Consider the following 24,113-nt stretch of genomic DNA (forward strand, 5'->3'; position numbering starts at 1 on the left):
TTTTAACGAGAACGTGAATTGACACGTTTTGGTTACATTTGCTGTGAGTTGTCCTGGAAAAAATACCCGGAGTCGATCAGGAAGTGGTTCTCCGTCAATGATTGGACAATGTCCGTGGGTGTCGCAATGTTTTCCTTATCGCCATTGGATTTCCTCTCCGCCGCTCAAAGCTGCTGCTCCAGCGTCTCCAGACACTTCCTGCACCGAGTCATAGTTTTTACAGCAACCGACTATCTGTCGTCGTGAGGGTAGGCAAGATGAGGTAATTGTCGGCTTCTGCTTTCTTTGTCCTATTATAACCCCCTCAGCTCCCCCTGAATCTCATTTCGGCGTAAATGCCACCTTTACTGTTCAGTTTGCGCTCGTTGGGTTTGACAGTCGAGTCCAATCGTCTGTTAGCTAGTGTTGCCATGTAACGTTATCTGCGCAAACTTGGGGACCTCCGTAAACCGGACAAGAAATGCGATGTTAAAAAATGTCATACGGAAGCGTCTCGGTTAAACCCATGGTGCGGAAACGCTTTTTAAGGTATTTGTTTCAATTCACCAAGTTGGTTTGGACATGTTAAACACTACATGTTGACCAGCAAACTGCTAGCCTCTGCTAACTGTTACCCCTGTTGTCAGTCATCACTCTACTGAATTCCTATATAGGCTAGCATCTTCCAACACCTTTTTTGTGTTCACCAGCGTTATTTTTCTATTTAATTGTAATAACAAAGCTACGTCTGCTCATGAATATGTCTTCAAGTTTCACTTGACTGTAATTGTTGGTACGTACAGCCAAAGAAGTTAGCTGGGTCCGAGCTTGTCAATCTGCTAGCTAACGTTAGGTTAAAGTTCAAAGTTCCGAAGCTTTTACATTGTATCATCAGGATTATTAGATGACCTGTCAACTGGGTAGAAGTCCTCCTGGCCTCAAAACACAAGCTAATAGAAACTTGGTCAAAAAAATACCCCAGTCGGTCAACAACTGCTTCATTGTTTTGGAGACAAAATTAGCCTCCTGATATTATTATTTCTGCCTGTCCCCGCCCTGCATTTCAAGGACGTAAGGTGCAACAATGGGCATCAGTGGGCTCCTTTTTTGTGTGTTTTATCGGTACAGGACATCAGCCAAGAAACGCTTTTTTAAATGAACCACTTGCATTATGTCAATATTCAGCTCTTATGAGAAGTATAAGAAAGTTGTGACCGCATTATTATTAATATTTTTTATTTTGTGCATATTGTGTGATAGTCCTGTAATTGTTTTAACATGCTTTTCTCTCATCTCTCAGCTTTACTGACTTTACTTATCGATTAATCAGTGCAGCCCCAAACAAGTCCCTGTATTGTTTTAATATACACTGTATTTCTGTTTGAATTTATTATTTTTTTATCTGGCCCATAAACCTATTTCATTATTGGAAAACACAGTTGCATGCAAACACACATTGCTAAATTTCGAAAAATCAATTTCTGTTCTGCTCAGCATTTTTGCCAAATCTCAATCCCAGATTCAATCGCATTAGCAAATTCCCTTAATATGAATACAAAGGCACTATGGTCATTTTTAATGCAGCTTTTCATTTAGAATGTGATTCAGCAAATCAGTTAAAGCTTAGGTCAAGTTGCATGATGGAACTTGTCTCGTTTCACCCTGTGACTGGTATCGCTTCCTCTTCTCATGGCCACGGTCCTCTCTGCTTATTGTGTCACAGGAAAGAATTGTTCATTGTTCTAAGGACCAAATCTTAGTAAATTAGAGGGGTTTCTTTTAATTTATTCAATTTTATTGTTCTTTTGTTTGTAATGTGATTCCCTCACCCTTCTGCTTTTAAAATGCCCTGTATTTGGGTGAAACATTGTCACACTTAAGCTATTCACTTTTAATTTTGACTATTCTCCTCCCCTGTCCTCACATAGGAAGAGAGATCTTTGGGAGGGAACGTGAGGCTTGACTCATGACATAAACCAAGGACCCACCTGGAACCATCTACTTGTTTGTCTTTTGTTTTGTTTCAATTTTTTGTTGTCTTGTCTCCACCTGTCTTTCCTTGTATTCACCCACTCTTGTGCAGAACAGAAAAAAAATACAGGATCATTTGCTTGAATGAAACTTTAATGAACCACACTACTGTCCAGAGGACCGACCAAGTCACTCCTCTTGTCTGCCTCCTTATATCACTGAGATTAAAGATAGCAATAGTGGTGTCAAAGGTCTTGTAAAAGCCTTGGAAAAACTTACATATCTTTATGGCATTAATTACAAGTAAAGACAGCACTTGTAACATGCTTTATAGAATTTTTCAGTTTTGGCATTCATTTAATTTAATTGTTGTAGCCTCGTTGTCCAAACAAGGTGTGTGTTTTTTGTCCTATTAATTAATCACTTTTTCAGTGCAACTAAGAGTGTTGGATAATTATTTAAAGACTTGTTTTTAATGTTAAGTAGCTGCTCCGCTGCCTTAAATTATTTTCGCAATTAGTGGCTTTAAGATGTATTTTAAACTTACTTTGTTTACTTATGCAATATTTTTGAAATAACACTTGTTTAAATGACTGCTGTTGTAATGGACACTTCAACTTGAAGTCCTGTTTTCTTTGAATGTATTGAAGGAATGCCTATCAACTCTAACTGTGATGCAAAGACTTTAACAGTTCCCACCTTCACTGGATAAATACGCTACACATATAAACATTTGAACTGGAAGATGTTCTTCTTCTTTTCAAAGGAAAACTTTTTTTTGAAATGGACAGATGGGAACAGGAACTTTTTTGTGACTATATTTCTTGAGTTCAAGCACTGAAAAGAGAATAATTTTGAGGAGATTACAGGGATTGAGTTCTCAGAATTGCATTCAAGTAAAACTTGATTTTCTTTTGCTCTTTTCCTCTTTTCACCTCTAACAAGAGTAAATACACCCCATAAACTCGTTGGACATAATTTTTCCTCTTAAACCAACCACTTGAAAAGTGAGGATGCGCTCTCCGGAACCTTTTTCACCTCCTCCAGCAGAAGCCCTCCTTCATGGCCAGTTTGCGAGCTGGGGATCGGGCAGCAACACTAACAGCTGCCCCAACAGCCCTGGTGGTCCGGGTGTACTCTCCCCAGCTGCCTCCCCTACTGCGGCTCCAACTTCCAACTATGCCCTGACCCTCACCCACACCCACATACATATCCAGCGCTTGTCACCACGACCGGGAAAGGAAGCTCGTCTGCTGCTACCTTTATCAGAGCTAGTTGGCTGCAGCTGCCCTCGTGCCCCTGCACCCCCCCTTCTGGTGCTGTACTGGTACCCACCAGGGAAACGACGGAAAGGTGTGTCCCGGCGCAGGCAAGTGAGGGCCTACCTCGCAGAAAGCAGGCAGGAAGGTGAGAGGTGGTCGGCCGCTGTTCAGTGTCTTCTTAGAGGTGTGACCGTCACTGCTGACACAGGTGAGTGTGTGTGTTTTACTTGTGTTACATCTTCATCAATTATTTTTGGCAGGCTGTTACGTTACTTCAATTTGAATAATGTATCATGGTTTTTACTCGCCACAGGTTGTCAATGGCAATTTAAGCCAATTAACTACATAGTGTAGTTAATAGTGTACATATTAGTGTACACATAGTGTACCTCACTGTTGTAGTTGTACCATCACATATTGGATGGAAAAAAACAAGTAAATGTTAGATTTAGTTCTCAGGTCTGCTACTTGATCTGCTGATTGTATTTGATGAGTGTTAGTCCTATTTGGTCTTAGATTAATGACAAAAAAGGTGCTAAACAGTCCTTTTTAAGATAAACTGTTCCAAATAATTATATTGTACATGTATACTTTTGATATAGCAGTGAAATTTGGGAAAATCTCAAACCAACATTCAAAAAACATGATTTTGTTTTGGTTGAATAGAATAATAAGCTATATTTTTAGTAGTACAGTGCATAATTTCATTATCTAAGAACAACAGTGATAATTTACCTTCAACCTTGTTTGTGGGGTTTACTTTATCTCATTTTAATGTTTGCCTCTGAGTCATGTCTTGAATTCCTGTTGTTCATGCCTCCGTGATTTATGCCTCCTTTATAAACACTTACTAAGTATGGTGGAATGCCACAGAGTGACCAAAGACCCTTCCATGTGTGCAATTCACAGATTTTCTCCACTGTTGGCACAACTTATCATCAAGAAGAGTTGAGCATTTCAGGGTTTATTTCACAAAAGAAAACAATGCTAGAATGAAGAAATATACACCATATGGATGTGATGTTTTTTAGTTTGGTTTGTTATTACTACATCTTGTCTTATACATCTCTAACCCTCTCATGTTTCATTCTTTCCTCTTATCTGTCCTGCACACACGGTCTGTATCATTTGTTGAGACAGAAAGGGTGGGGCCTTTGCAGTTAGTCACCCTGTCCCATGCACTGCGTCACTCAGCCTTTAAAGTCATGTAGATATAGAAGTCCCTGTCAGTTTACTTTCTATATATTAATATGCATGTGTATCCAGCATCCTCTTTTCCTGTCTTTCCTCCTCTTTAATCTTTTACCTTAAATTATGTTAAATCACTCTATTGTGTTATCCTCAGTGTTTACCTACCATATCACCGTCTCCTTCCCCCCACAGTGATAAAGTGGTCAGTCCTTTTAATTTTCCCAGTCCTCTGCTTGCATCCAGTTTTCTCCTGTCTCATCATTCATCCTGTTTGCTTCATTTTGCCAGACCTCTGTTTGACCCCCTAGTTTCTCTTTCACTAATTTTGTTCACCTTGTCTACATTCTTTCTCGTTAACCTGTTTCACTTGTGCTTCTGTGAGCCTCTGTGAATTGTAATGCTTCGAGAAGCATTATAACTGTGGATAGTTGGTGATTCAGTGATTTTCTGCAGGATTGCTTTAGTATAGTTTGTTGCATAATCCAGATTATCTGAGAGTGCAGTCATATCATCTACGTCCCTCTACCATTGACAACCATTTATGCCATATCACATCTTTTTTTCATTTTAAATCCTCAATGTAGATACTTTTTGTTTGAACTCCACCACTCATGGCCTGATACCGTGTCTTATCACCTGAATAAAGGTATATAAAACTAAATGATAAATGATTTACCTCTGCACACAGCCGTTCACATTTGTCCTTGACCATGTATCTGAATTTAAATTGTTGATAAATGCTCTCTTGAAAAATAGATTGTGCAGTGATGTTTATCTTTTTGAGGTGAAATCAGGTAAATGCAGTCGGAGGCTGTGAAATGACAACTTATCTTATGTGCCAGTTGGCTACCTTTGAAAATGCAGTGAACCTTAGTCCCTTTTTTGTTTTAACAAACTCTTGTTCTCCATACTTTTATGAAGAATTTTCACGAAGTCTGCTACCTCGTCCAAGGCGACTACTGTTATTGGTCAATCCCTTCAGTGGGAGAGGCCAGGCCATGCAGTGGTGTCAGACCCTCATCCTGCCAATGATCAGAGAGGCCAACATCAGCTACAACCTTATTCAGACAGGTAACTCCTCAAAGCCAAAGGCAGATACACAGTTAAATAAAACATTCTTCTTACTGTATGTAACAGGTTTTCCACTTCAATGTTCAGTTTCTTTTGTGCTACAATTTACAGATTGCACAATTTGTACACTCTTCTATTTTCAATTTTGACACATTTCACGGTTTTTATACTGCACATGTTTTTTTGTTTTAATTTATATTCATAATGTTCTATTGTAAATTATTTATTTTTTTGTATTTTTTTGATTTTATTTTTTCTCTAATAAGGTTCCAAGTTCCAGTCAGACAGAGAAATTCGTTTTTTTTTAACCTGTGTAAAACAGGAAGCAATACATGTCATATGTAACATCATGTTAACCCTTCTGAGAAAGATCTCAGGTAGTGGTCAAAACATGTCTGTCTGAATAAGCGTAACTTAAGCTCATCCCTTACATGTGCACGAATGAACAGAATGAAATTCCTGGTATTATGAAAGCTTTACCTGGCAATAAACCTGATTTTTTTAATCTGTCCCAGAACGTCAGAACCACGCACGGGAGCTAATCAGAGAGATATCACTTCCTGAGTGGGATGGCATTGTCATTGTTTCTGGAGATGGCCTACTGCATGAGGTATTTGTGCTTTTATACCACATTTTGTCCATAACTGGGTCCACCAATATGATTTTTGTAATTTTGGAATATTCTGTGTTGTTTTCCTGTAGGTCCTTAATGGACTGATGGAACGTCCGGACTGGGAACAAGCAATAAAAATACCTGTTGGCATTCTGCCCTGTGGCTCTGGGAATGCACTTGCTGGCTCCATCAACCACCATGCAGGGTAAGGATTAATGTGTATCTCATTTATGCTTCTTAAGGTGAGAAAACTGTGTGTTTTAGTGTGTAACAACTTCATATAGCCGTAAAGTTTAGTGGTGCTAATATGAAGTCTTTATGTCTCTCTCTGTACATTTATAATTCAACTCTGATATGATGTCTTAAATTGTGTTTGTTAATAATTGGTGCTGTAAAGTTTTGTAGGTTGTGTACGTTTTACACTGTTAGGTTCTGCACAAGTCTACTTTTGTGGATTCTTAACAACAGACCAGCATAAATTGTGTTTCCAACATCATGGGTGCATGGATTCATTTGGGTTAGCTTTCACAAAATCAGATTAACCTACTAACAATACATTCAAAGAAATGTTTTTGACATCACTTTGTTATGTAGTCCAAGATACTGTTGGTACAGTTCTTTATTTAAATGTTTTTCTTTTGGTTTTGTTTTTCTTGTTTTTTCTTCTTATTTGTATTTTCTATTTTTTTTTCTGTTTAAATAAATCTCCCTCAGGTATGACATGTGCCTTCGGGAGCCTCTGCTTTTGAACTGCTGCTTTTTGCTAAGTCGAGGTGGTATTCGACCCATGGACCTGGTGTCTGTGACAACAAGCCCAGATCTCTCCAACAACAGTCGCCCTGCAGCACCCAGGAGACTATTTTCATTCCTTTCTGTTGCCTGGGGTTTTGTGTCTGATGTGGACATAGAGAGTGAGAGGTGGGCATTATGATCGCTTCTACTCCACTGTTGATTTTTTTATTCTTAGCATAAATCACATTCTCTTGTTTATGATATTATAAGTACTGCTTAATTTTACAACAAAAGCGCTACAAATAACTGTGCTCATAATTTGTATTTATTGCAGATATCGTGGCCTGGGCTCAGCCCGCTTCACCCTCGGCACCCTGGTGCGCATAGCTTCTCTACGATCTTACAAGGGTCGCCTGTCCTACCTGCCGCCCTCTGTTGTCACGACATCACCAGATGATACACCACCTCCACCAAGGAGACCGCTCTCCCGTAGTATCACAGAAGGTCTTGAGGGCTTCTGCCGAACACCCATTCATCGCACTTGCTCTGACATGGGCATCAGTGAGCAGCGAAGCCTGCGCAAGGGCGAGGGAGAGAGGGAAAAAGAGGAGCGGCAGAGAGAGAGGGAGAGAAGAAGGGAGAGGGCTAGGGGAGGAGGAACCGGTGTGGTGAGGGCCAGCAGCTTGGCAGAGGACAGAGAGCGGGAGGGGGAGATGGACATGGAAGCAGAAGAGGAGCGGTCAGGGACGAGTTCAGAATCAAATGAAAGGGATGAATGCAATATGGGAAGGAAAGAAAGGTTGGCAGGGATCAAGGATGAAAGAGAAGAGGAGGGAAGAGTAGAACAAAACTGTAGTGAGATAGAGGAAGAGGATAGGGGGAAGGATGGGGAAGGCAGTGGTGGTTCTGTAGAGGGAGAGGGAGTGTTGCACGCAAGAGAGCTGGGAGTGAACTATGGGGTCGATATGGGACGCGAGGCAGATGAAGAGCCAGAGGGTTCTTTCACTCACCAAGACGGCCTTCAGGAAGCCAGACAGTCACTGAGAAAGAATTCAGCCCCTTCCAGCCAGATAGCCAGCACTCTTTTTAACAAGCCGCTTAGTCAAGAGGAAGAGGCCGAGTCTGGCACTTCATATGGAGTAGAGGACATGGATCTGAATGGAACCTACTACCAGAAAGAACCCTACCCACTAGATGTTGCTCGTGAACGATCTCTCACCATCTCCTCCCCCTTTCGTCACTCTCCTTTCTCTTACAAGCCCAAGAACCTGGACCAAAACCAGAATGCCTCAAGGCCAAGGCCCCTCTCCCTTCTTCAGCACTCCAACTCAAACTCTCTCCCTCCGAAACTCCCCTCCCTCTCTCTGTCACTTTCTCCCACACCGCCTTCTTCCCCATCTTGTGCCTCCCCGCATTCCTCATCCTACCTTGCACCTCGTCCTAACACGCCAAACTCGCCCTCGCCCTGCGTGCGCACACCGTCCTCATCTTTTAACTTTGACATTAATGAGCCTGCTGGACCCTTTAGGAACCGTCCTTTTGTTTCACTACCTTCAAATCTCCCAAGGGATGACTTGTTACCGCCCCTTGACCAACCCCTTCCCACCAGAGATTGGGTCACCATAGAGGGGGACTTTGTCCTGGTCCTGGCCCTTTACCAGACCCACCTTGGGGCTGACCTCCATGCTGCACCGCAAGCCAGGTTTGACGATGGGCTGATCCATCTGACCTTTGTGCGGGCAGGAATCTCCAGAGCCACTCTACTGAGATTGTTTTTTGCCATGGAAAGAGGAACCCACCACTCAGTCAGCTCGCCATATGTGAGCCATGTGACCTGCAGGGCCTTCAGGCTGCAGCCTCTATCTACGCGAGGAACCCTCACTGTGGATGGAGAACTGGTGCCCTACGGGCCACTTCAAGCACAGGTCAGGAATGGTGTTTCGTACTAAAGTGGAATGATGAGATGGAGTGTGACACTTATTTGTATGTGATTAACCCGAGGGATGAGCAGATAGACTACTCACCATCACTATCGGTCTGGTATTGGACAAAAGTGCTGGATCAAATACCAGAAAAGTAAAATACATTTTGATACACCAACCATAAATATAGTGTGAATGCTTCACTTCAAACCAGTGTTTCTCATACTTTGGATGAGGGGGTGAGCTTTTGAATATGGCAAATTACCATGAGCAAATTCACAGTATAAATTGTGACAAGAGCAAATCAATCACAATATTCATTTTATTCAAGTGTTATTGAAAACGTTACGCAGAAATCTTACGTAAAAAGGCTAAACAAATTTGATATATGATGTATAAATTAGTATATTTTGCCAGTATTATGTTAAAATATATATTTTTGACATTATGGTGGTTTCAGAAAAGCAGTTTATCTGTATTGTATAAGCTTTTACTGATTATGGGTTATTAATTATTACCTTGACTAATTAAATTAATTCTGTGGTGTTAATTCCAGTTTGTGACTTGTCTTTTGTAGTAACATTTTCTTCTGATCTTTCAATATTTTAAAGGTTCATCGTGGCCTGGCCCGTCTCATTGTTGGCGACTCTGGAGTAAAGATTACCAGATTCTAATCAAGAATCGGTTGAGATGACTGACAGATACAGCACTCTACTGAATTACGTAATCTCTGTTGTCATCCGTACTCTGAGAGGCGGAGGGGGCATGTCTGAGAGACTTAAAATAGTCTAGATTGCAGAAACTGTTGTTCTGTGGTTTAATGAAAGGGATAACCATCCAAGCCACGCATCATTGGAGCATGACTGCAGGGATTAATGTTTGAAAATGGATGAAAAATGCGTGTCATTGCACAGCTGTTGGATTACACTCAGCATAGGCTGAGAAGCATTAAAGCTGCACATACTGGGATAATAAGAGGAAAGAACAATCGAATGTTTGTGGGATTTTTTTGTGCAGATAGTGCATGTGTTGGATGTATACATAGTATGCATGCATTGAAGCACTACCTGATTTTTGCCTTACAATGAGATGGAGAAGAATCAGATTAAATTCTTAAAAATTCTTAAAAAACTGAGTTCTTAAAGATTTAAATCTTTGAAAAAATTTGAGATTTGCTTGTCCAGACCCTCATAAAAATTGTCTCTCAACCCGTAATCATTTTTGTCCTAATGTTTGACTATTAATAACTTCTGTCCCTGAAAGGAATGCCTTATTTGACACTTGACAGTACAGTTGTACCTTTGCCCTTTCTTACTTACCTAAATCCTAAATCCTCTTTATCTCTATTCACCTGTCAAGAGTCTCCGTCCTCTTCCTCAAGGCTATGCTTATATTCTTAGACATACTGGTAGACCCATCTACCTACCATTATGTTTGAGCATGCTACTCCACTGTTTTAAGCATCTGTGGAGAAAATGTGGATGACACTTAACTTCAATCACAAGTTAGTTGATATGAAGCCGCAAGAGTAAGCTTTTCAAGGTCATTACATAGGTAGGAGCAGTGGAACCGTTGAACGGTGAATGAAGTTTTTACATCAGCTGCGTCATTTTCTTTGCCAGTGAATGTACAATGTTGATGTCAGTGATATGTGATAAGACTTTGCAGAATAATGAACATAAAAATGTCTTAACAAAACAAGCTTCTTCGCCATTGTTTTAGACTTTATTTTCAAGAAATCTTTCAGAATTACAAACAATAGTCCTTTCCACTATGCTATATCTACAGTATATCACTGTTTCTGATTAGTCATCTTTTGGAAGAGTAACTAGAGGACATTATATGTCTGTTAGGTAGCATCTGGTGCAGTTTTTTGCACATTAATTGGAGTTGGAGCAGCACAGAAAATCACAATACTAGAATGCACAGTAAGATTTAGGTAACATAGAGTCAGATACAATCTTTTTTTGTTTCTGAATATAATAGATGCACTAGTAACCCAAGTCCAGATGCCATAATACGAAGTAGTAAGTTGCATTCCTAGTCAGAAATTGATTTGTACACTTGTAGCATGTGAGTTGTAGAACTGACTGATTACAAAATAATTTGGAATCTAAATGTAAACAGAGAAACCATAAAATCTGGCAGCTCTCTGTTGTTGGATCAGATTTATAATCAAGCGATAGATCAGGAAAAACAATTTGTATTTTGAGAAATTACCCAGCAGCAGAGACAAGCTCTTTGTATAAGTGAAAAATATGGGTCTTAAATTTAAGAAATGGCTTGAAAACATAATGACTTGCAAATTATAATGTCAAATAAAACTGCAGATCACCAAATCTTGCAAGGACTTGTGTTTTCAGTTTAAAATCTGCTGGGCTGGACAAAGGAAAAGTCATTAGCATGTGCAGTGTATCAGTAAGATCATGTGTCGACTGCTTGGGTCTTCATCAACATACTGTATGTCTTGGTCATGCCTGGACAAATCAATGCCTTTGTATAATAAGCCTGTAAATTCTGGCTGTTGATCACAAACTGTTAAAGCTGACTGCAGAAAAAGTGGAGTAAAACTCTTCGATCACAGATGTTGTCATTTTGTCTTCTTTCTTTGTCCCTCTAACACAGTGCAGCTAGTCTACCAGACTACCACACAAACTGTACTTGTACAGAATGTCCTACCAAATTTTAAGTCTTGGCTTATAAAACTATACTTTTGATAAGAAATGTACACTTGAGTTTTGCCAAAATGTTAACACTTCTAAAAAGACAGATTATCTCCCATAACACTGTTGGCTGTAGTAATATCACAGATCATGTTGTTCTATACCAATTTGATATGATAATCTTGGGGCATGATTAGTAAATGTCAGTAGTGGATAGACTGCAAATAAATTGTAATTATGATAGAAATATTGATATAACATTAAATGAACAGGAATAAGATTTGCTTTGAGTAAGAACAAATCTACTCTAATTTAATTTTCTGCCTTCAGAATACAGACAGATTGTGTGTGATTTCAAGTTAGACAAGTTACATTTTACATCTCCCTAATGGCATTGTTCAAACAACCCTAACCGGTACCTTTCCTACCTCACACTTGTAATACAGTGACTTTTACATTTTTTGTCAAACTGAAAATATGGCATTCAAATGTAAAGCTTTTAACAAAAGTATTTTTTACAAAATATGTGTGAATGTAAATGTGGGTTTTAAACGAAATACAACGTACTGTTTGGTATAGCGTCCATTTTACTGGCCCTAGAAACAGAATGCTTCAAAATCTGACTTTATTTTGAAAAACAATTGACCGGAAGTATCCCAGTAGAAACCCAGACTCTGTTTCCGGTGTCGCCACCTTCTTTGTCTCCGGTACAACGTTTCGGTTTCAGGGCTCTGTCCGTTTTTTCCAAGTCAGTTTTTGAGGATATATTTACATATATATCCAATTTTTTTATATTGAATGACAGTCGACTCTGAAATATTTATGCCTAAAAGTAAAGCGCCAAAAATGGATGACCTGGACTACAGTAAGTGTGTTTACTGACTAGCTGTTTGCACGGGTTATCTGTCGCTAGCTTACTGTGGCTAGCCGTATTTGCTGCTGGTGTCTCTGTGAATGTGATACTAAGATCACACCGCAAAGCGCCTGCTCTAAAACCACACAATTAGAAACACGTTACATAAAACATTTTGGGTTGAAATTTGCCATGGAGATGTCTGGATGTGTGTTTGCTTTGTAAAAACTAAATATTGATTGTGTGCTCGAAGCTAACGTCGATAGACATTTAACAGCCGGACCTGCCTCACAAGTTTAACAAAACAGGATTTTCAAAATGAATATTGCTGCTTTTATGAAAACGAAACGTGTAATGACATTCTTGGCTACTGCAGTATGAGTCAAACCGTAGAGTAAAAACAAACTGTGGGCGTGGTTTTGGTGTTGTAGAACAGCTGTGTGATTAACAGTGTCACACAGGTTTGTATCCCTTTGTTGCCTTTTGAATAAGCCAATAATCTATATATCTATAGTGTATTATAGTATATTGCTACAACATATTGAGCCTACATGAATTTTGAACGATTACTTTTATTGTAAACTCTTTTGCAGGCTTGTTATTTGGCAGGCTGCAGTTTGCAGTGCTGTTGAATTTATAGCTTTGCTGTCAGTATCCCATGCCTTGGCCATGGTTCTCAAACATTTCCTCTGGTGGTACTTGGAGGAAAATAAATACTGTTCTACCGTATATACCAGGGTATGTGATCAGAGTGGAGTGGAAGTGGAAAAAATAAATTGAATAATAATAAATACAGTCCCCTTCAGTCACTTCATCTTAATCTAATTTCACTATACCAGTGTCTGAAGTATATGTGAGGAAGAGGAGGATGAGAGAGCAAATGATCTTATTGGGAATAAATTTGCCTCCTATGAAAAGTCAGTAGTTGACTTTGCTCTGCCTTTTAGACCACTGTATTTTAATGTTGGCAATAACTGTGTTACTTTAAGAGCTTAATATTTTCTCAGGTGGTACTTGGTATAAAAATGTCAGAACCACTGCCCCTGGGGATTACTAGAAATATCTCTAATGCAATACAGATACACAGCACCAAGAACTAGTATCCCCAGAATACCTATGCAGTTGATTCAGCATAGATGGATTGATAGAATTTTGGCATTTTTAATTCACAAGGAATAACTCATTTGGCACCATGAGAAGCTCATACAGGCAGACAATACATTCACAATTAATGCACATTATAACAACACGGTAAATATGGTCAAGAATCGATTGAGACATAAATATCAGCTGTGAATTTAAAACTGTTCATTAAAGAATCTGACCACTGCTGGAATAAAATCCATCAGAATTGATTCAGTAGAATTCTAAGAATCACAAGTCACTTACTAAATTAGCTTCTTTCTAAGGCATGGTTTATTGCAGGACTTTGTGGGCATTCATTGCTGCCTTGTTCTATGTTGCACTTTTTTGTATTTATTTATATCTAATGTTATAGATTAAGTGACAATAATTTTTAATCTCAATGTGACTTCTTAGTGTACTGCTGAGTGTTTTATATACCTAATACACTGACAACTGAGTATATTATGGTCTTGGGAATTCAGAGGATATATCAGACATCTATGGCAAATACATACAACAGTATTGCCATGAAATTTGTTTTCAATTAAGTTACTTCTAAGTGAAAATATTCATGTAACGGTGGAGTTATTCGTGTTATTTTCACTGCTCCCACCTTTTATTTTTGTACGTTACCTCCTTAACTTAAACATTACAAACTTGTTCTTTCATTGCTGTTGTATTGGGTTGCATTATTTTACAATAGATACCTGCTAAACTGGCATGACTTGTGTGTGTGTGTTTTTATAGAAGTGGATTTGCTGATGTTGAGGAAATGATAGAATATGTTTGGTGCACCATGTTACCCTCACTTTGGTGACATCATGGTCTGCAAAAGTTAAACTGTAATCAAGTGAACAATGGAATGTTAACATAATGGCCTTGGACTCTAAATATCATAGTTGTTGCAGTACTGATAACTGTTTTAATAGCAACTGAAGTACCCACAATGACAACAGTTCACACTGAACACCTACAATGAAAATCTATCCACCTTATTATTTATATAAGCTGTGGACTGCAGAAAAACACTGTTTTCAGTATTTATTTTTACATTATTCCTTGTGACAGGAAGGATATGGATGGATATAATTAAGACAACATGTTAGAAACCACTAAATTGTTTTCACACTTACCTTATTATTGTACCTGTTTTTATCAATCTTGAAAAGCGCAACTGCTATTCTTCTACTCTCTCCCATTGTAAGTTGCTGATAGAAGAAAGTGGTCATACTGTAGTTACCAGTTACATGCATTGCAGTAATTCTTTTTTCTTCCCTTACAGTCCCAGTAGACCTGAGCCCAGAGGAGCGCTCTGAGCTGGAGGACATCCGCAGAAGGAAGGGCGTCCTGCTCCAAGAGATCCAGAGGCTCAGAGAAGAGTTAAGGGAAGCCATTTTGGAGGTGGAGGGACTGGAGACCAGCACAGAGGGCAGGTAAGAAGAAAATAAACTGTATCACTGCCGCTCTATCGAAAATCTAAATATTGCTGTTGTGTGCAAACACTACCAAACTGACCATGCAATACACTGTGTGTGCCCAGGATGGTTAGAAAAATCTAAATGTTGAATGAAAACTGATGCACCCAGTGGTTACCATCATGGCCAGGTAGAGGAATTGGAGAGACTCACACCACCATATTTTAAAGTTTGAGAAAATGGCAGCAAATAAGAGAGGACACATCACCTGACTGGGTGGGATTGATGATACAGGGGAGACACACAAGACAGCAAAGGATTTTATTTTGAAGTCAAGCAGTGGCTGTGTATTGTGTGGAACCTAAGAAACAATGTCCTTTATGTTGTATTTTGTCATATGTAATTGCTGTGTAATTTTAACCTGAGTAACCATTATTTATGTTTTTAAATTAAAGCAAAGGCATATTTTTTAAAATTTATTCTGCAGTAAAACTCTACAGAAAAGTAGGCATGTCGCTATGGGACGGAAGAAATTCAACATGGATCCAAAAAAGGTAAAACTTGGTGTTTGTATGGCTATGGTCCTTGTCATTGTGTATTACCTGTAACAGCGACTGACTTGTTCTGCTTGCTGCAGGGCATTGTGTTTCTGGTAGAGAACGATCTGCTCAGACACACTTCAGAGGACATTGCTCAGTTTTTGTACAAAGGAGAGGGACTCAACAAGACTGCTATAGGAGATTACCTTGGAGAAAGGTACTAAACCTGCTTATGTTTATCCTTATTTCTTATTTAATGGCAGTCTTTACAACTGTGCTCTCTGTTGCATTACTGCAGGGACGACTTCAACATCAAAGTTCTTCAGGCTTTTGTCGACCTCCATGAGTTCACTGATCTCAACCTCGTCCAGGCCCTTAGGTAAACAGACTTCACCTTGGCAAGTTTTTTTGTTTTGATCAGAGGACAAATCCAAATGAATAGTATCCTGGAATTCTCGGATAAACAAACTGTGGAAAATTCCACTCTCATTGCCACATCTAGTTAGGGAGGGAAAACAACTGTACAAAAGAGAAGTAGACACCCCTCCTCTTTAACTCTTCTTTGATTGCAGAATTTGTTCTCTCAAGCTTGACCTAATCCTCGACCTTTTCTCTGCAGGCAGTTCCTGTGGAGTTTCCGTTTGCCCGGTGAAGCCCAAAAGATTGACAGAATGATGGAAGCCTTTGCTCAGAGATACTGTCACTGCAACCCGGGTGTCTTCCAGAGCACTGGTAATTAAAAACAAACACTCACACCACATTTTGAAATCTTAGGCTGTGTGGCAACCTGGTCTTCTTGTCAGTAGGGCAGGAAGGAGTCACTCACTAAATGTTTACGGGTACAGTTCTTTGGGTTCCTGTTAGTGCACGTAAGTGAAAGTGAGGGAAATTCACCTCTCACAAACAATGACTCTTACCAGAAATTACCTGGATGTCAACCCATGGAGACTATTCTGTAAAACCATTTTGTGTTTCCACCAGTTATTTTTATTTTACTTTTCATTAATTTATTTTACTTTTCATTAATTTTCATTTGGTGCCTGCAGTGTGTTTTTCTTCATGTAGAAGATCATGTACTCTTAAATACAGAGATGCCAAGACACTGATTGTTTACACCCCATTGTTTACACTGCATTGACATTTTCCTGTCTCCCTTTGTTGGCATGTTGCAGCTTATCCTTGTTAGTTAGAGCCACAGGAACATTTTAACAATATGAATCTATTTGCAGGAATGTGTACTGAAACTTGTCTTCTTTTAATCTATTTTTTTATATCCACTGAGAGCCAAATACCTCATAGGAAACAGATGGAGATGGTTTATCATATTATAGAAATTATAGTAGTAGAAAAGCTGTGATCAAAACCTTTTGTAACTTAAGATGATTTTTGAGACATTACAAAATACAGACCAAAACTTCTAACTGCTGTGTTCATAAATTTGCAGACACGTGTTATGTGCTGTCATTTGCCATCATAATGCTCAACACAAGCCTGCATAATCCCAATGTGAGGGACAAACCTGGACTGGACCGCTTCATCTCAATGAACCGAGGTATCAACGAGGGAGGAGACCTTCCAGAGGACCTTCTCAGAGTATGATGAAAAATGTTTTTCTTTTTCATAAGGTCAAGTGACAATTAAAAAGTTCTTTGAGTTTTTATGTTATTGTCCTATCACCGTAGAATCTCTATGAAAGCATTAAAAATGAGCCTTTCAAGATCCCTGAGGATGACGGCAATGACCTGACACACACCTTCTTCAACCCTGACAGAGAGGGCTGGCTTCTAAAACTTGGTAAGATGGTGCCAGTGAGGCTCATCTGTTTTACCTACATGTCATCCATAGTAATTACACTGAACTGTTAAACTTGTGACTCATACTGTGTGTTAAAGGTTAAAGCTGCATTTTTTCAGGATCCAGTGAGAAAACATGATCTGTATTCCTCTGTGCTCTATTCTCTTCTGAGGCTTTGTGCTCTGATGAACCTGCCCCCCCCCCCTGTCTCTGAGGTTCTCTGGCTCTTTGCCTCCACCTAATTTGTTGGCTCACATTGTTGCAATTGAAGCATTACCATAGCACAATGAGACTCAGAGTTTTGTACCATGAGCAGTCTGAAAATCTGATCGTTATCTCTTGCGTGGCGGGGCCTGTGAACTGTTTGTCACTAATAAAGTCTCTCTTCCTCTCCTTTCCCCCTCTCTCTTTCTTTGTTTGACTTCTGTCTCCCCCTAAATTCTTTGGTCCCTTTTGTGTCTGCTTCTTCCCTGCGATTTCCACCCTCTCCTGCCGCTGCTTGTTTTCTCAGGAGGTATGTACAGTCAGAGTTGTTGTAGTTAAAGTTATTGTTGAAAAAAAAGTAATGTCGTTAGCTGTAAGAGAGTAGAGCATTTTCTAATAGCATCCCTTCCACTTGAGGAATTATTTCCCCTCTGCTTTTCACTCTTCATGATCATGATGTTGTTTTTTCAGGGGGACGAGTGAAAACCTGGAAACGGCGATGGTTCATTCTCACAGACAATTGTCTTTATTACTTTGAATACACCACAGTAAGTCCTGGCTTTTTTGTGTCACACATCATGTAGAGGCATGAGTTTCATTGAACAGGTGGCTGAATCATAACCACAATGTCCTGTCATAAGCATATTTGTATCGACAGTTCAGTTCTGAGAAATTATTATGGATTTTGGGGAAGGTGATTTCAAGGACGAAAGGCACCAACACATTTGTAAGGAAGTTGGGCTCGATAGGGATCGGGGATTGCAATTATTTCCCATGAATGAAGAATTCCCAGTAAGTGCAGGTCATAAGCTTGCGTTGATTAAGTCCCTGCCCTTTATACACCGCCCGGCACTCTTGCCGATTGGATGGTTTAGTGAGGCCCTCGGATCGGCCCCGCCGGGGTTGGTTTCGGTCCTGGTGGAGCGGCGAGAAGACGATCAAACTTGACTATCTAGAGGAGGACAAGTAAAAGTCTTAACAAGGTTTCCGTGGGTGAACCAGTTTCCTATGGGTAGGAAACTGGTTTGGTTGCTCACACTAAAAATAGAATAGACACAAGTACGACTTATGAGACACCATCAATCATGAGCCCTTTGCACAGCAGCTGTTTTGACAGGTCACGGTATAAAAATCCCAGGTGTAAAGAATGAAATTATTGATGGCTTACAGGGTTCATGCTGGTTCACTGTCGCTGCCCCTGACTGACATCCACCGAACAGAGTCATTATTAACGTGATCACAGATAAAACATGTCAAACTGGCTGCTGTGCAATGGACCCTTTCAAAGCTTTATTATATGTTAAAATTACATTAATTTATGATATGCTTTACAGCATTTTGTAATGTCTAATTGTCCTCTGAACTGTTTCACTTACAGGATAAGGAGCCGAGAGGTATAATTCCCTTGGAAAACTTGAGCATACGTGAGGTTGAGGATCCGAGAAAACCAGTATGTTTGCATTCTTGATTATATTAACAGATCATTGGCAGGGACATTTTTTTTAATCAAGGCTTCCTTCTCTTTCCATTCTTCTAAAGAACTGCTTTGAGCTTTACATCCCCAACAACCGTGGTCAGCTGATTAAGGCGTGTAAGACGGAGGCTGATGGGAGAGTAGTTGAGGGGAACCACATGGTGTATCGCATCTCCGCTCCTACACCTGAGGAGAAGGATGAATGGATCCATAGCATCAAGTAAGACTGTGTCCAAACACACCTCATTTTGTCCAAGAGTCTAATTTTAGTCTCCTTTTTAGAAACTTTTATTTGATCCAAACAATTCATAGCATAATAAAATGACTCCATCTCCACATTTGTGTCTTTATAACTTTAATGAATGTTCATGGTGCTGTTACACTTTTATTAAATAAATACATGAATGAATCAGAATAGCAAACAAAAACAGTACAATCAAGGAACAGAAACAAGAGGAAAATACATTCAGTAAAAATACAAAAAAAAAAGTGAAGACATAGTCTATGGTGTCCAGATATCCATAAAAGAGTTAATCTTCAGCAGTATTCTAGCTGTAATCATTTCCATTTTCAACATTTCTCTTACCCTCTAACACTGTTGTTTTATATTATGTTTTTTTTAGTTAGAAATGTCATCGTTTTTCTAGCCATTAAACTAGATTTTATTTTTTTTAGAATGTTCCTTTTGTTGTTTTTGATGAACGACTAGTTCACCAGTACTTTTGTGTCACCCGTCCAGATCTGCAGTCAGTGTGGATCCCTTCTACGAAATGCTTGCAGCCAGAAAGAAACGTATATCACTGAAGAAGAAGGAGGAACAACCGTAAATGATTCAATTCACTCTCGCTGTCTTCCTCTGTTTTTCCAATGCGGGACACACCTCTTTGTCCCTGCTCTTTTCCTGTCCTCAAACACATCCAGACTGAAGAGCTCACCCACTGTGGCTGCCAACACATCTGTCCTGTCCTCTCACTACATGTCTTATTCAGCATTTAAGTCAACTGTGAAACATGTTAAAAACCATGTTCACACTAATCTGGATGAATTGAAAACATTACTCCCTGTTTTCCTTCATATTTACACTTGGCCACCTTTTCTAAACCAAACATTGGGGACAAGAAGGATTTTCAAAAGACCTATGATTTTTATGACTTTTGATTTTATTTTGATGAAGAATCTTGTGGTGGTGTGTTTTCTTTTCACAGCTACTTTAAACAGAAGACATTTGTCTAATTTGTTGGCCAGTATCAGAAAACAGTCTTAAAAAATCAATTCATCTGCATCAGTGTGAATATGGTTTTAATTCAGGATAATAAGGTCTTGTGAATTCTTCTTTCGGACTTATGAATGCTGCGTATATGCGACACTGTCTTTCTTGATTGTGATTTACCCTAGACTAAATGTGAACTCATGATTCAAACACACAATATTCACTCATGTTTGGTCAGAGAAGCAGGGCAGATGATTTGACATGATATGAGATGTGTCCATTATTGAAAGGCTTTAAATACTAACTACTGCTACTACTAACGTCCACCCTTAGGTACTGTAACAGTTGTGTGAGGCAAACATCACTACTTTGATTTATAACTTATTTAATGATTGATAATGATTTAATGATTTCTATCTCCAAACTGCTGATTGTTCTTCACATGTGGTCAGATCTCAAAACAAAAAACCCTTTTGTGTTAAAGGACCAGAGTGTATGATTCACTGTTTATAATTATGTTTTAATTTGTGCATAATCAGCTGAGACAAATGAATGAGTCACAGAATCACTAATCGATGCCTGTAAATCCTTCACACTGGTCCTTTTTAATGGAGGCAAACGCCAAAAGTTTCTCTCCCCGCAGAGAGCTGCTTATTTTTCAGCTTATAGAGACGACACATATTCGTTTTCTGTGTTTTTTTAATATGTTCGAGCAAAAGTGAAGTAGCAAACCAGTCTGGAGGCGTCGGTGCCAATTCCTTTATAACACTAAACAGATCAACAATCATCACGTCCTCTAACATGTAACGTAACAACATGTCGTTCATCTTTCCCTGCTCTCTCAACACTACACAACATTCTCTCCCTCACTAACAATAACTGTCTAATATCTAACTGTTAGAGCCGCGTCTGTCCGCTATAGCAAGTTTCATGAAATCAAAAAAGGCAGCTCATTACAATGTATACTTTTTGTACATAGATGTTAGCATATTTGTTTACAATACACATAGAAACGATTTAATTTATTCTTTATCTTTTGTTAAGATCAGATTTTTTTTGTACGAGCTACTGTAGACCTGCATGTTGATAAACTGAGGCTGATCGTGCTAGTGCACTGATTTGAAGTTAGTGTTAGTGTTCCCTGTTGGCTTGGAGGAACTGCATTTAATGTGTAAGCTGAATTAAGCATAACGTTAATTATATAGTGCTGCAGTTACTTTGGAAAAGATGAAGCTATTTAGAAATTGTTTAGTGGTCTGATTTAAACTCCAGACCATGCTGTTGACCTGGTAAAGCACAAGAGTTTATCAGTCGAATGTCTGAATTTCATTGGCTGCCTGGTGTCCTGCACTTTTCCATGATAAAACAGTGATACAAATCAAATCAAAACAAGGAACACTAATACATCTTTAATTCATTACATACCAGTATCATTATTCAGATGTAATGAATGAGTAACAAGTTTAGATTTGTGTCCAGTGATAGATTTGCTCGACATCCAGTTCATAAACTTTTGTTTCTAGAAGTTACTTGAAGTTGGCATTTTTAGATGGTAGGAAAAAATAATTGTCTTCTGCACTTTATCAATTTTAGCATTTTGCAGAAAATGCTGTTACTTCAACTGACGATACATTATTTCTCTGTAGCGCCCTCCACTGGTGGCCACACAGACTGACTTACACACTGTATTATGCTGATAGATGAAGCATGAGTTGCAAATATACAACGCCATCTGCTGGTCAGTTCTTGCTACAGCAGCAACAGTCCTGGACCATATACAGTATTTGCTCATCTGATAAAAGAAAGAAAGTGATGCCTGATGATGAATGGGGTCTTTTCCTCTGTGTTACAGATATTTAGAACTTGTTTTAAAGACACAGATGGTGATTGGTCATCCAAGCACAGATCTAAGATTGCCTTTTTACGCCCAAACTTCATCTAACTGACAGAGGCCTAATTTGAAACCCTTGTGTTTGTGCGTCACATGGACTGACTGTAGGTCTCCACCTTCTGGGTGTTCTTGAAGTGCAAAGTTGCCAAAAATAAAAGTACAGCACAGGTGTTTCCATAAAAACAAAACATGAACACTGACATTATTCCAACCAAAACTGGTCCTCTGTTTTTGATTTATTTGACCCCAGAGTCACTTTTTTCTTTTTTTTAAAGAAAACAACCTTTATTTTGTATTTATTTATTTTTGTTAACTGTGAGGTGAAGATGACTAGATCATCTGTAAATGTAGCAAAAGGAAAACCGTGACACATTGCTGCCAGTAAACTACTGTGGAACAATAAAACAGTGAACAGAAATGACGAACTCGTGGTTGTGTTTTTGTCTTTTTTGTCTGATTGAGCTGTGTGGTTAAAGGAAATATGGAAAGAACAAAGACATTTAAGAAAGAAAAACAGACAGCTTTGTCAATTATCAAAGCTGTCAATAAATGTAGTAGTCGTTTACCAATCAATTTATTATTGTAGCCTTAAGTAGTTCATTAAGTTATGTGAAGAACAGTGAAATGAAGAACATTTCAGAATCTACTGATTACGGTTAAAAGAATCAGTTGGACCAACACAAACCTCTGTACACAGAATGAAGAACAAAGATGTATATTTCACACTTATTATTATTGTTCAATTGTCTAAAACGTGAAAAAAAGCACATCTTTGCTGCTTATTTTTCAGCTTATAGAGACGACACATATTCGTTTTCTGTGTTTTTTTAATATGTTCGAGCAAAAGTGAAGTAGCAAACCAGTCTGGAGGCGTCGGTGCCAATTCCTTTATAACACTAAACAGATCAACAATCATCACGTCCTCTAACATGTAACGTAACAACATGTCGTTCATCTTTCCCTGCTCTCTCAACACTACACAACATTCTCTCCCTCACTAACAATAACTGTCTAATATCTAACTGTTAGAGCCGCGTCTGTCCGCTATAGCAAGTTTCATGAAATCAAAAAAGGCAGCTCATTACAATGTATACTTTTTGTACATAGATGTTAGCATATTTGTTTACAATACACATAGAAACGATTTAATTTATTCTTTATCTTTTGTTAAGATCAGATTTTTTTTGTACGAGCTACTGTAGACCTGCATGTTGATAAACTGAGGCTGATCGTGCTAGTGCACTGATTTGAAGTTAGTGTTAGTGTTCCCTGTTGGCTTGGAGGAACTGCATTTAATGTGTAAGCTGAATTAAGCATAACGTTAATTATATAGTGCTGCAGTTACTTTGGAAAAGATGAAGCTATTTAGAAATTGTTTAGTGGTCTGATTTAAACTCCAGACCATGCTGTTGACCTGGTAAAGCACAAGAGTTTATCAGTCGAATGTCTGAATTTCATTGGCTGCCTGGTGTCCTGCACTTTTCCATGATAAAACAGTGATACAAATCAAATCAAAACAAGGAACACTAATACATCTTTAATTCATTACATACCAGTATCATTATTCAGATGTAATGAATGAGTAACAAGTTTAGATTTGTGTCCAGTGATAGATTTGCTCGACATCCAGTTCATAAACTTTTGTTTCTAGAAGTTACTTGAAGTTGGCATTTTTAGATGGTAGGAAAAAATAATTGTCTTCTGCACTTTATCAATTTTAGCATTTTGCAGAAAATGCTGTTACTTCAACTGACGATACATTATTTCTCTGTAGCGCCCTCCACTGGTGGCCACACAGACTGACTTACACACTGTATTATGCTGATAGATGAAGCATGAGTTGCAAATATACAACGCCATCTGCTGGTCAGTTCTTGCTACAGCAGCAACAGTCCTGGACCATATACAGTATTTGCTCATCTGATAAAAGAAAGAAAGTGATGCCTGATGATGAATGGGGTCTTTTCCTCTGTGTTACAGATATTTAGAACTTGTTTTAAAGACACAGATGGTGATTGGTCATCCAAGCACAGATCTAAGATTGCCTTTTTACGCCCAAACTTCATCTAACTGACAGAGGCCTAATTTGAAACCCTTGTGTTTGTGCGTCACATGGACTGACTGTAGGTCTCCACCTTCTGGGTGTTCTTGAAGTGCAAAGTTGCCAAAAATAAAAGTACAGCACAGGTGTTTCCATAAAAACA

General features: G+C 38.9%; 2 protein-coding genes across 5 annotated transcripts; both read left to right on the plus strand.

Annotated features, from left to right (window-relative positions):
- The first annotated feature begins 153 nt into the window (after positions 1–153).
- On the plus strand, positions 154–11,324 carry sphk2 (sphingosine kinase 2). 3 transcript variants are annotated; one of them, XM_044034331.1, is made up of 8 exons: positions 154–262; positions 1,908–3,420; positions 5,325–5,474; positions 5,990–6,084; positions 6,177–6,292; positions 6,802–7,005; positions 7,154–8,744; positions 9,353–11,324. In XM_044034331.1, the coding sequence occupies exons 2-8, from the start codon at positions 2,964–2,966 to the stop codon at positions 9,413–9,415; spliced, it is 2,676 nt and encodes an 891-aa protein (XP_043890266.1). In that variant the 5' UTR covers positions 154–262; positions 1,908–2,963; the 3' UTR covers positions 9,416–11,324. The 3 variants fall into 3 exon arrangements, with proteins under 3 accessions (XP_043890266.1, XP_043890267.1, XP_043890268.1); XM_044034332.1 differs by lacking the exon at positions 154–262 and adding an exon at positions 296–528; XM_044034333.1 differs by lacking the exons at positions 154–262; positions 1,908–3,420 and adding an exon at positions 4,912–5,049.
- Positions 11,325–12,080: 756 nt separating this feature from the next.
- cyth2 (cytohesin 2) lies at positions 12,081–22,330 on the plus strand. Of its 2 annotated transcripts, XM_044033650.1 has the most exons (12): positions 12,081–12,269; positions 14,665–14,815; positions 15,285–15,351; positions 15,435–15,553; positions 15,635–15,715; positions 15,956–16,068; positions 16,781–16,929; positions 17,019–17,130; positions 17,806–17,882; positions 18,713–18,784; positions 18,874–19,028; positions 19,548–22,330. In XM_044033650.1, exons 1-12 carry the CDS (start codon positions 12,203–12,205, stop codon positions 19,633–19,635), a joined length of 1,251 nt encoding a protein of 416 aa, XP_043889585.1. In that variant the 5' UTR covers positions 12,081–12,202; the 3' UTR covers positions 19,636–22,330. The 2 variants fall into 2 exon arrangements, with proteins under 2 accessions (XP_043889585.1, XP_043889586.1); XM_044033651.1 differs by lacking the exon at positions 12,081–12,269 and having other exon boundaries at positions 14,753–14,815; positions 15,285–15,350; positions 15,433–15,553; positions 17,019–17,131; positions 17,804–17,882.
- Positions 22,331–24,113: the final 1,783 nt, after the last annotated feature.

This window comes from Solea senegalensis, linkage group LG9 (genome assembly GCF_019176455.1).
Source record: "Solea senegalensis isolate Sse05_10M linkage group LG9, IFAPA_SoseM_1, whole genome shotgun sequence".
NCBI lineage: Eukaryota > Metazoa > Chordata > Actinopteri > Pleuronectiformes > Soleidae > Solea > Solea senegalensis.

Bases quoted from the DNA above. Each gene is read 5' to 3' on its own strand.
- sphk2 (XM_044034331.1), top strand. From the start codon at position 2,964: ATGCGCTCTCCGGAACCTTTTTCACCTCCTCCAGCAGAAGCCCTCCTT. The intron at 3,421-5,324 runs GTGAGTGTGTGT...ACTTTTATGAAG, and splicing joins GACCGTCACTGCTGACACAG to AATTTTCACGAAGTCTGCTA. The intron at 8,745-9,352 runs GTCAGGAATGGT...AATATTTTAAAG, and splicing joins ACGGGCCACTTCAAGCACAG to GTTCATCGTGGCCTGGCCCG.
- cyth2 (XM_044033650.1), top strand. From the start codon at position 12,203: ATGACAGTCGACTCTGAAATATTTATGCCTAAAAGTAAAGCGCCAAAA. The intron at 15,352-15,434 runs GTAAAACTTGGT...TGCTTGCTGCAG, and splicing joins TCAACATGGATCCAAAAAAG to GGCATTGTGTTTCTGGTAGA. The intron at 16,930-17,018 runs GTATGATGAAAA...CTATCACCGTAG, and splicing joins TTCCAGAGGACCTTCTCAGA to AATCTCTATGAAAGCATTAA.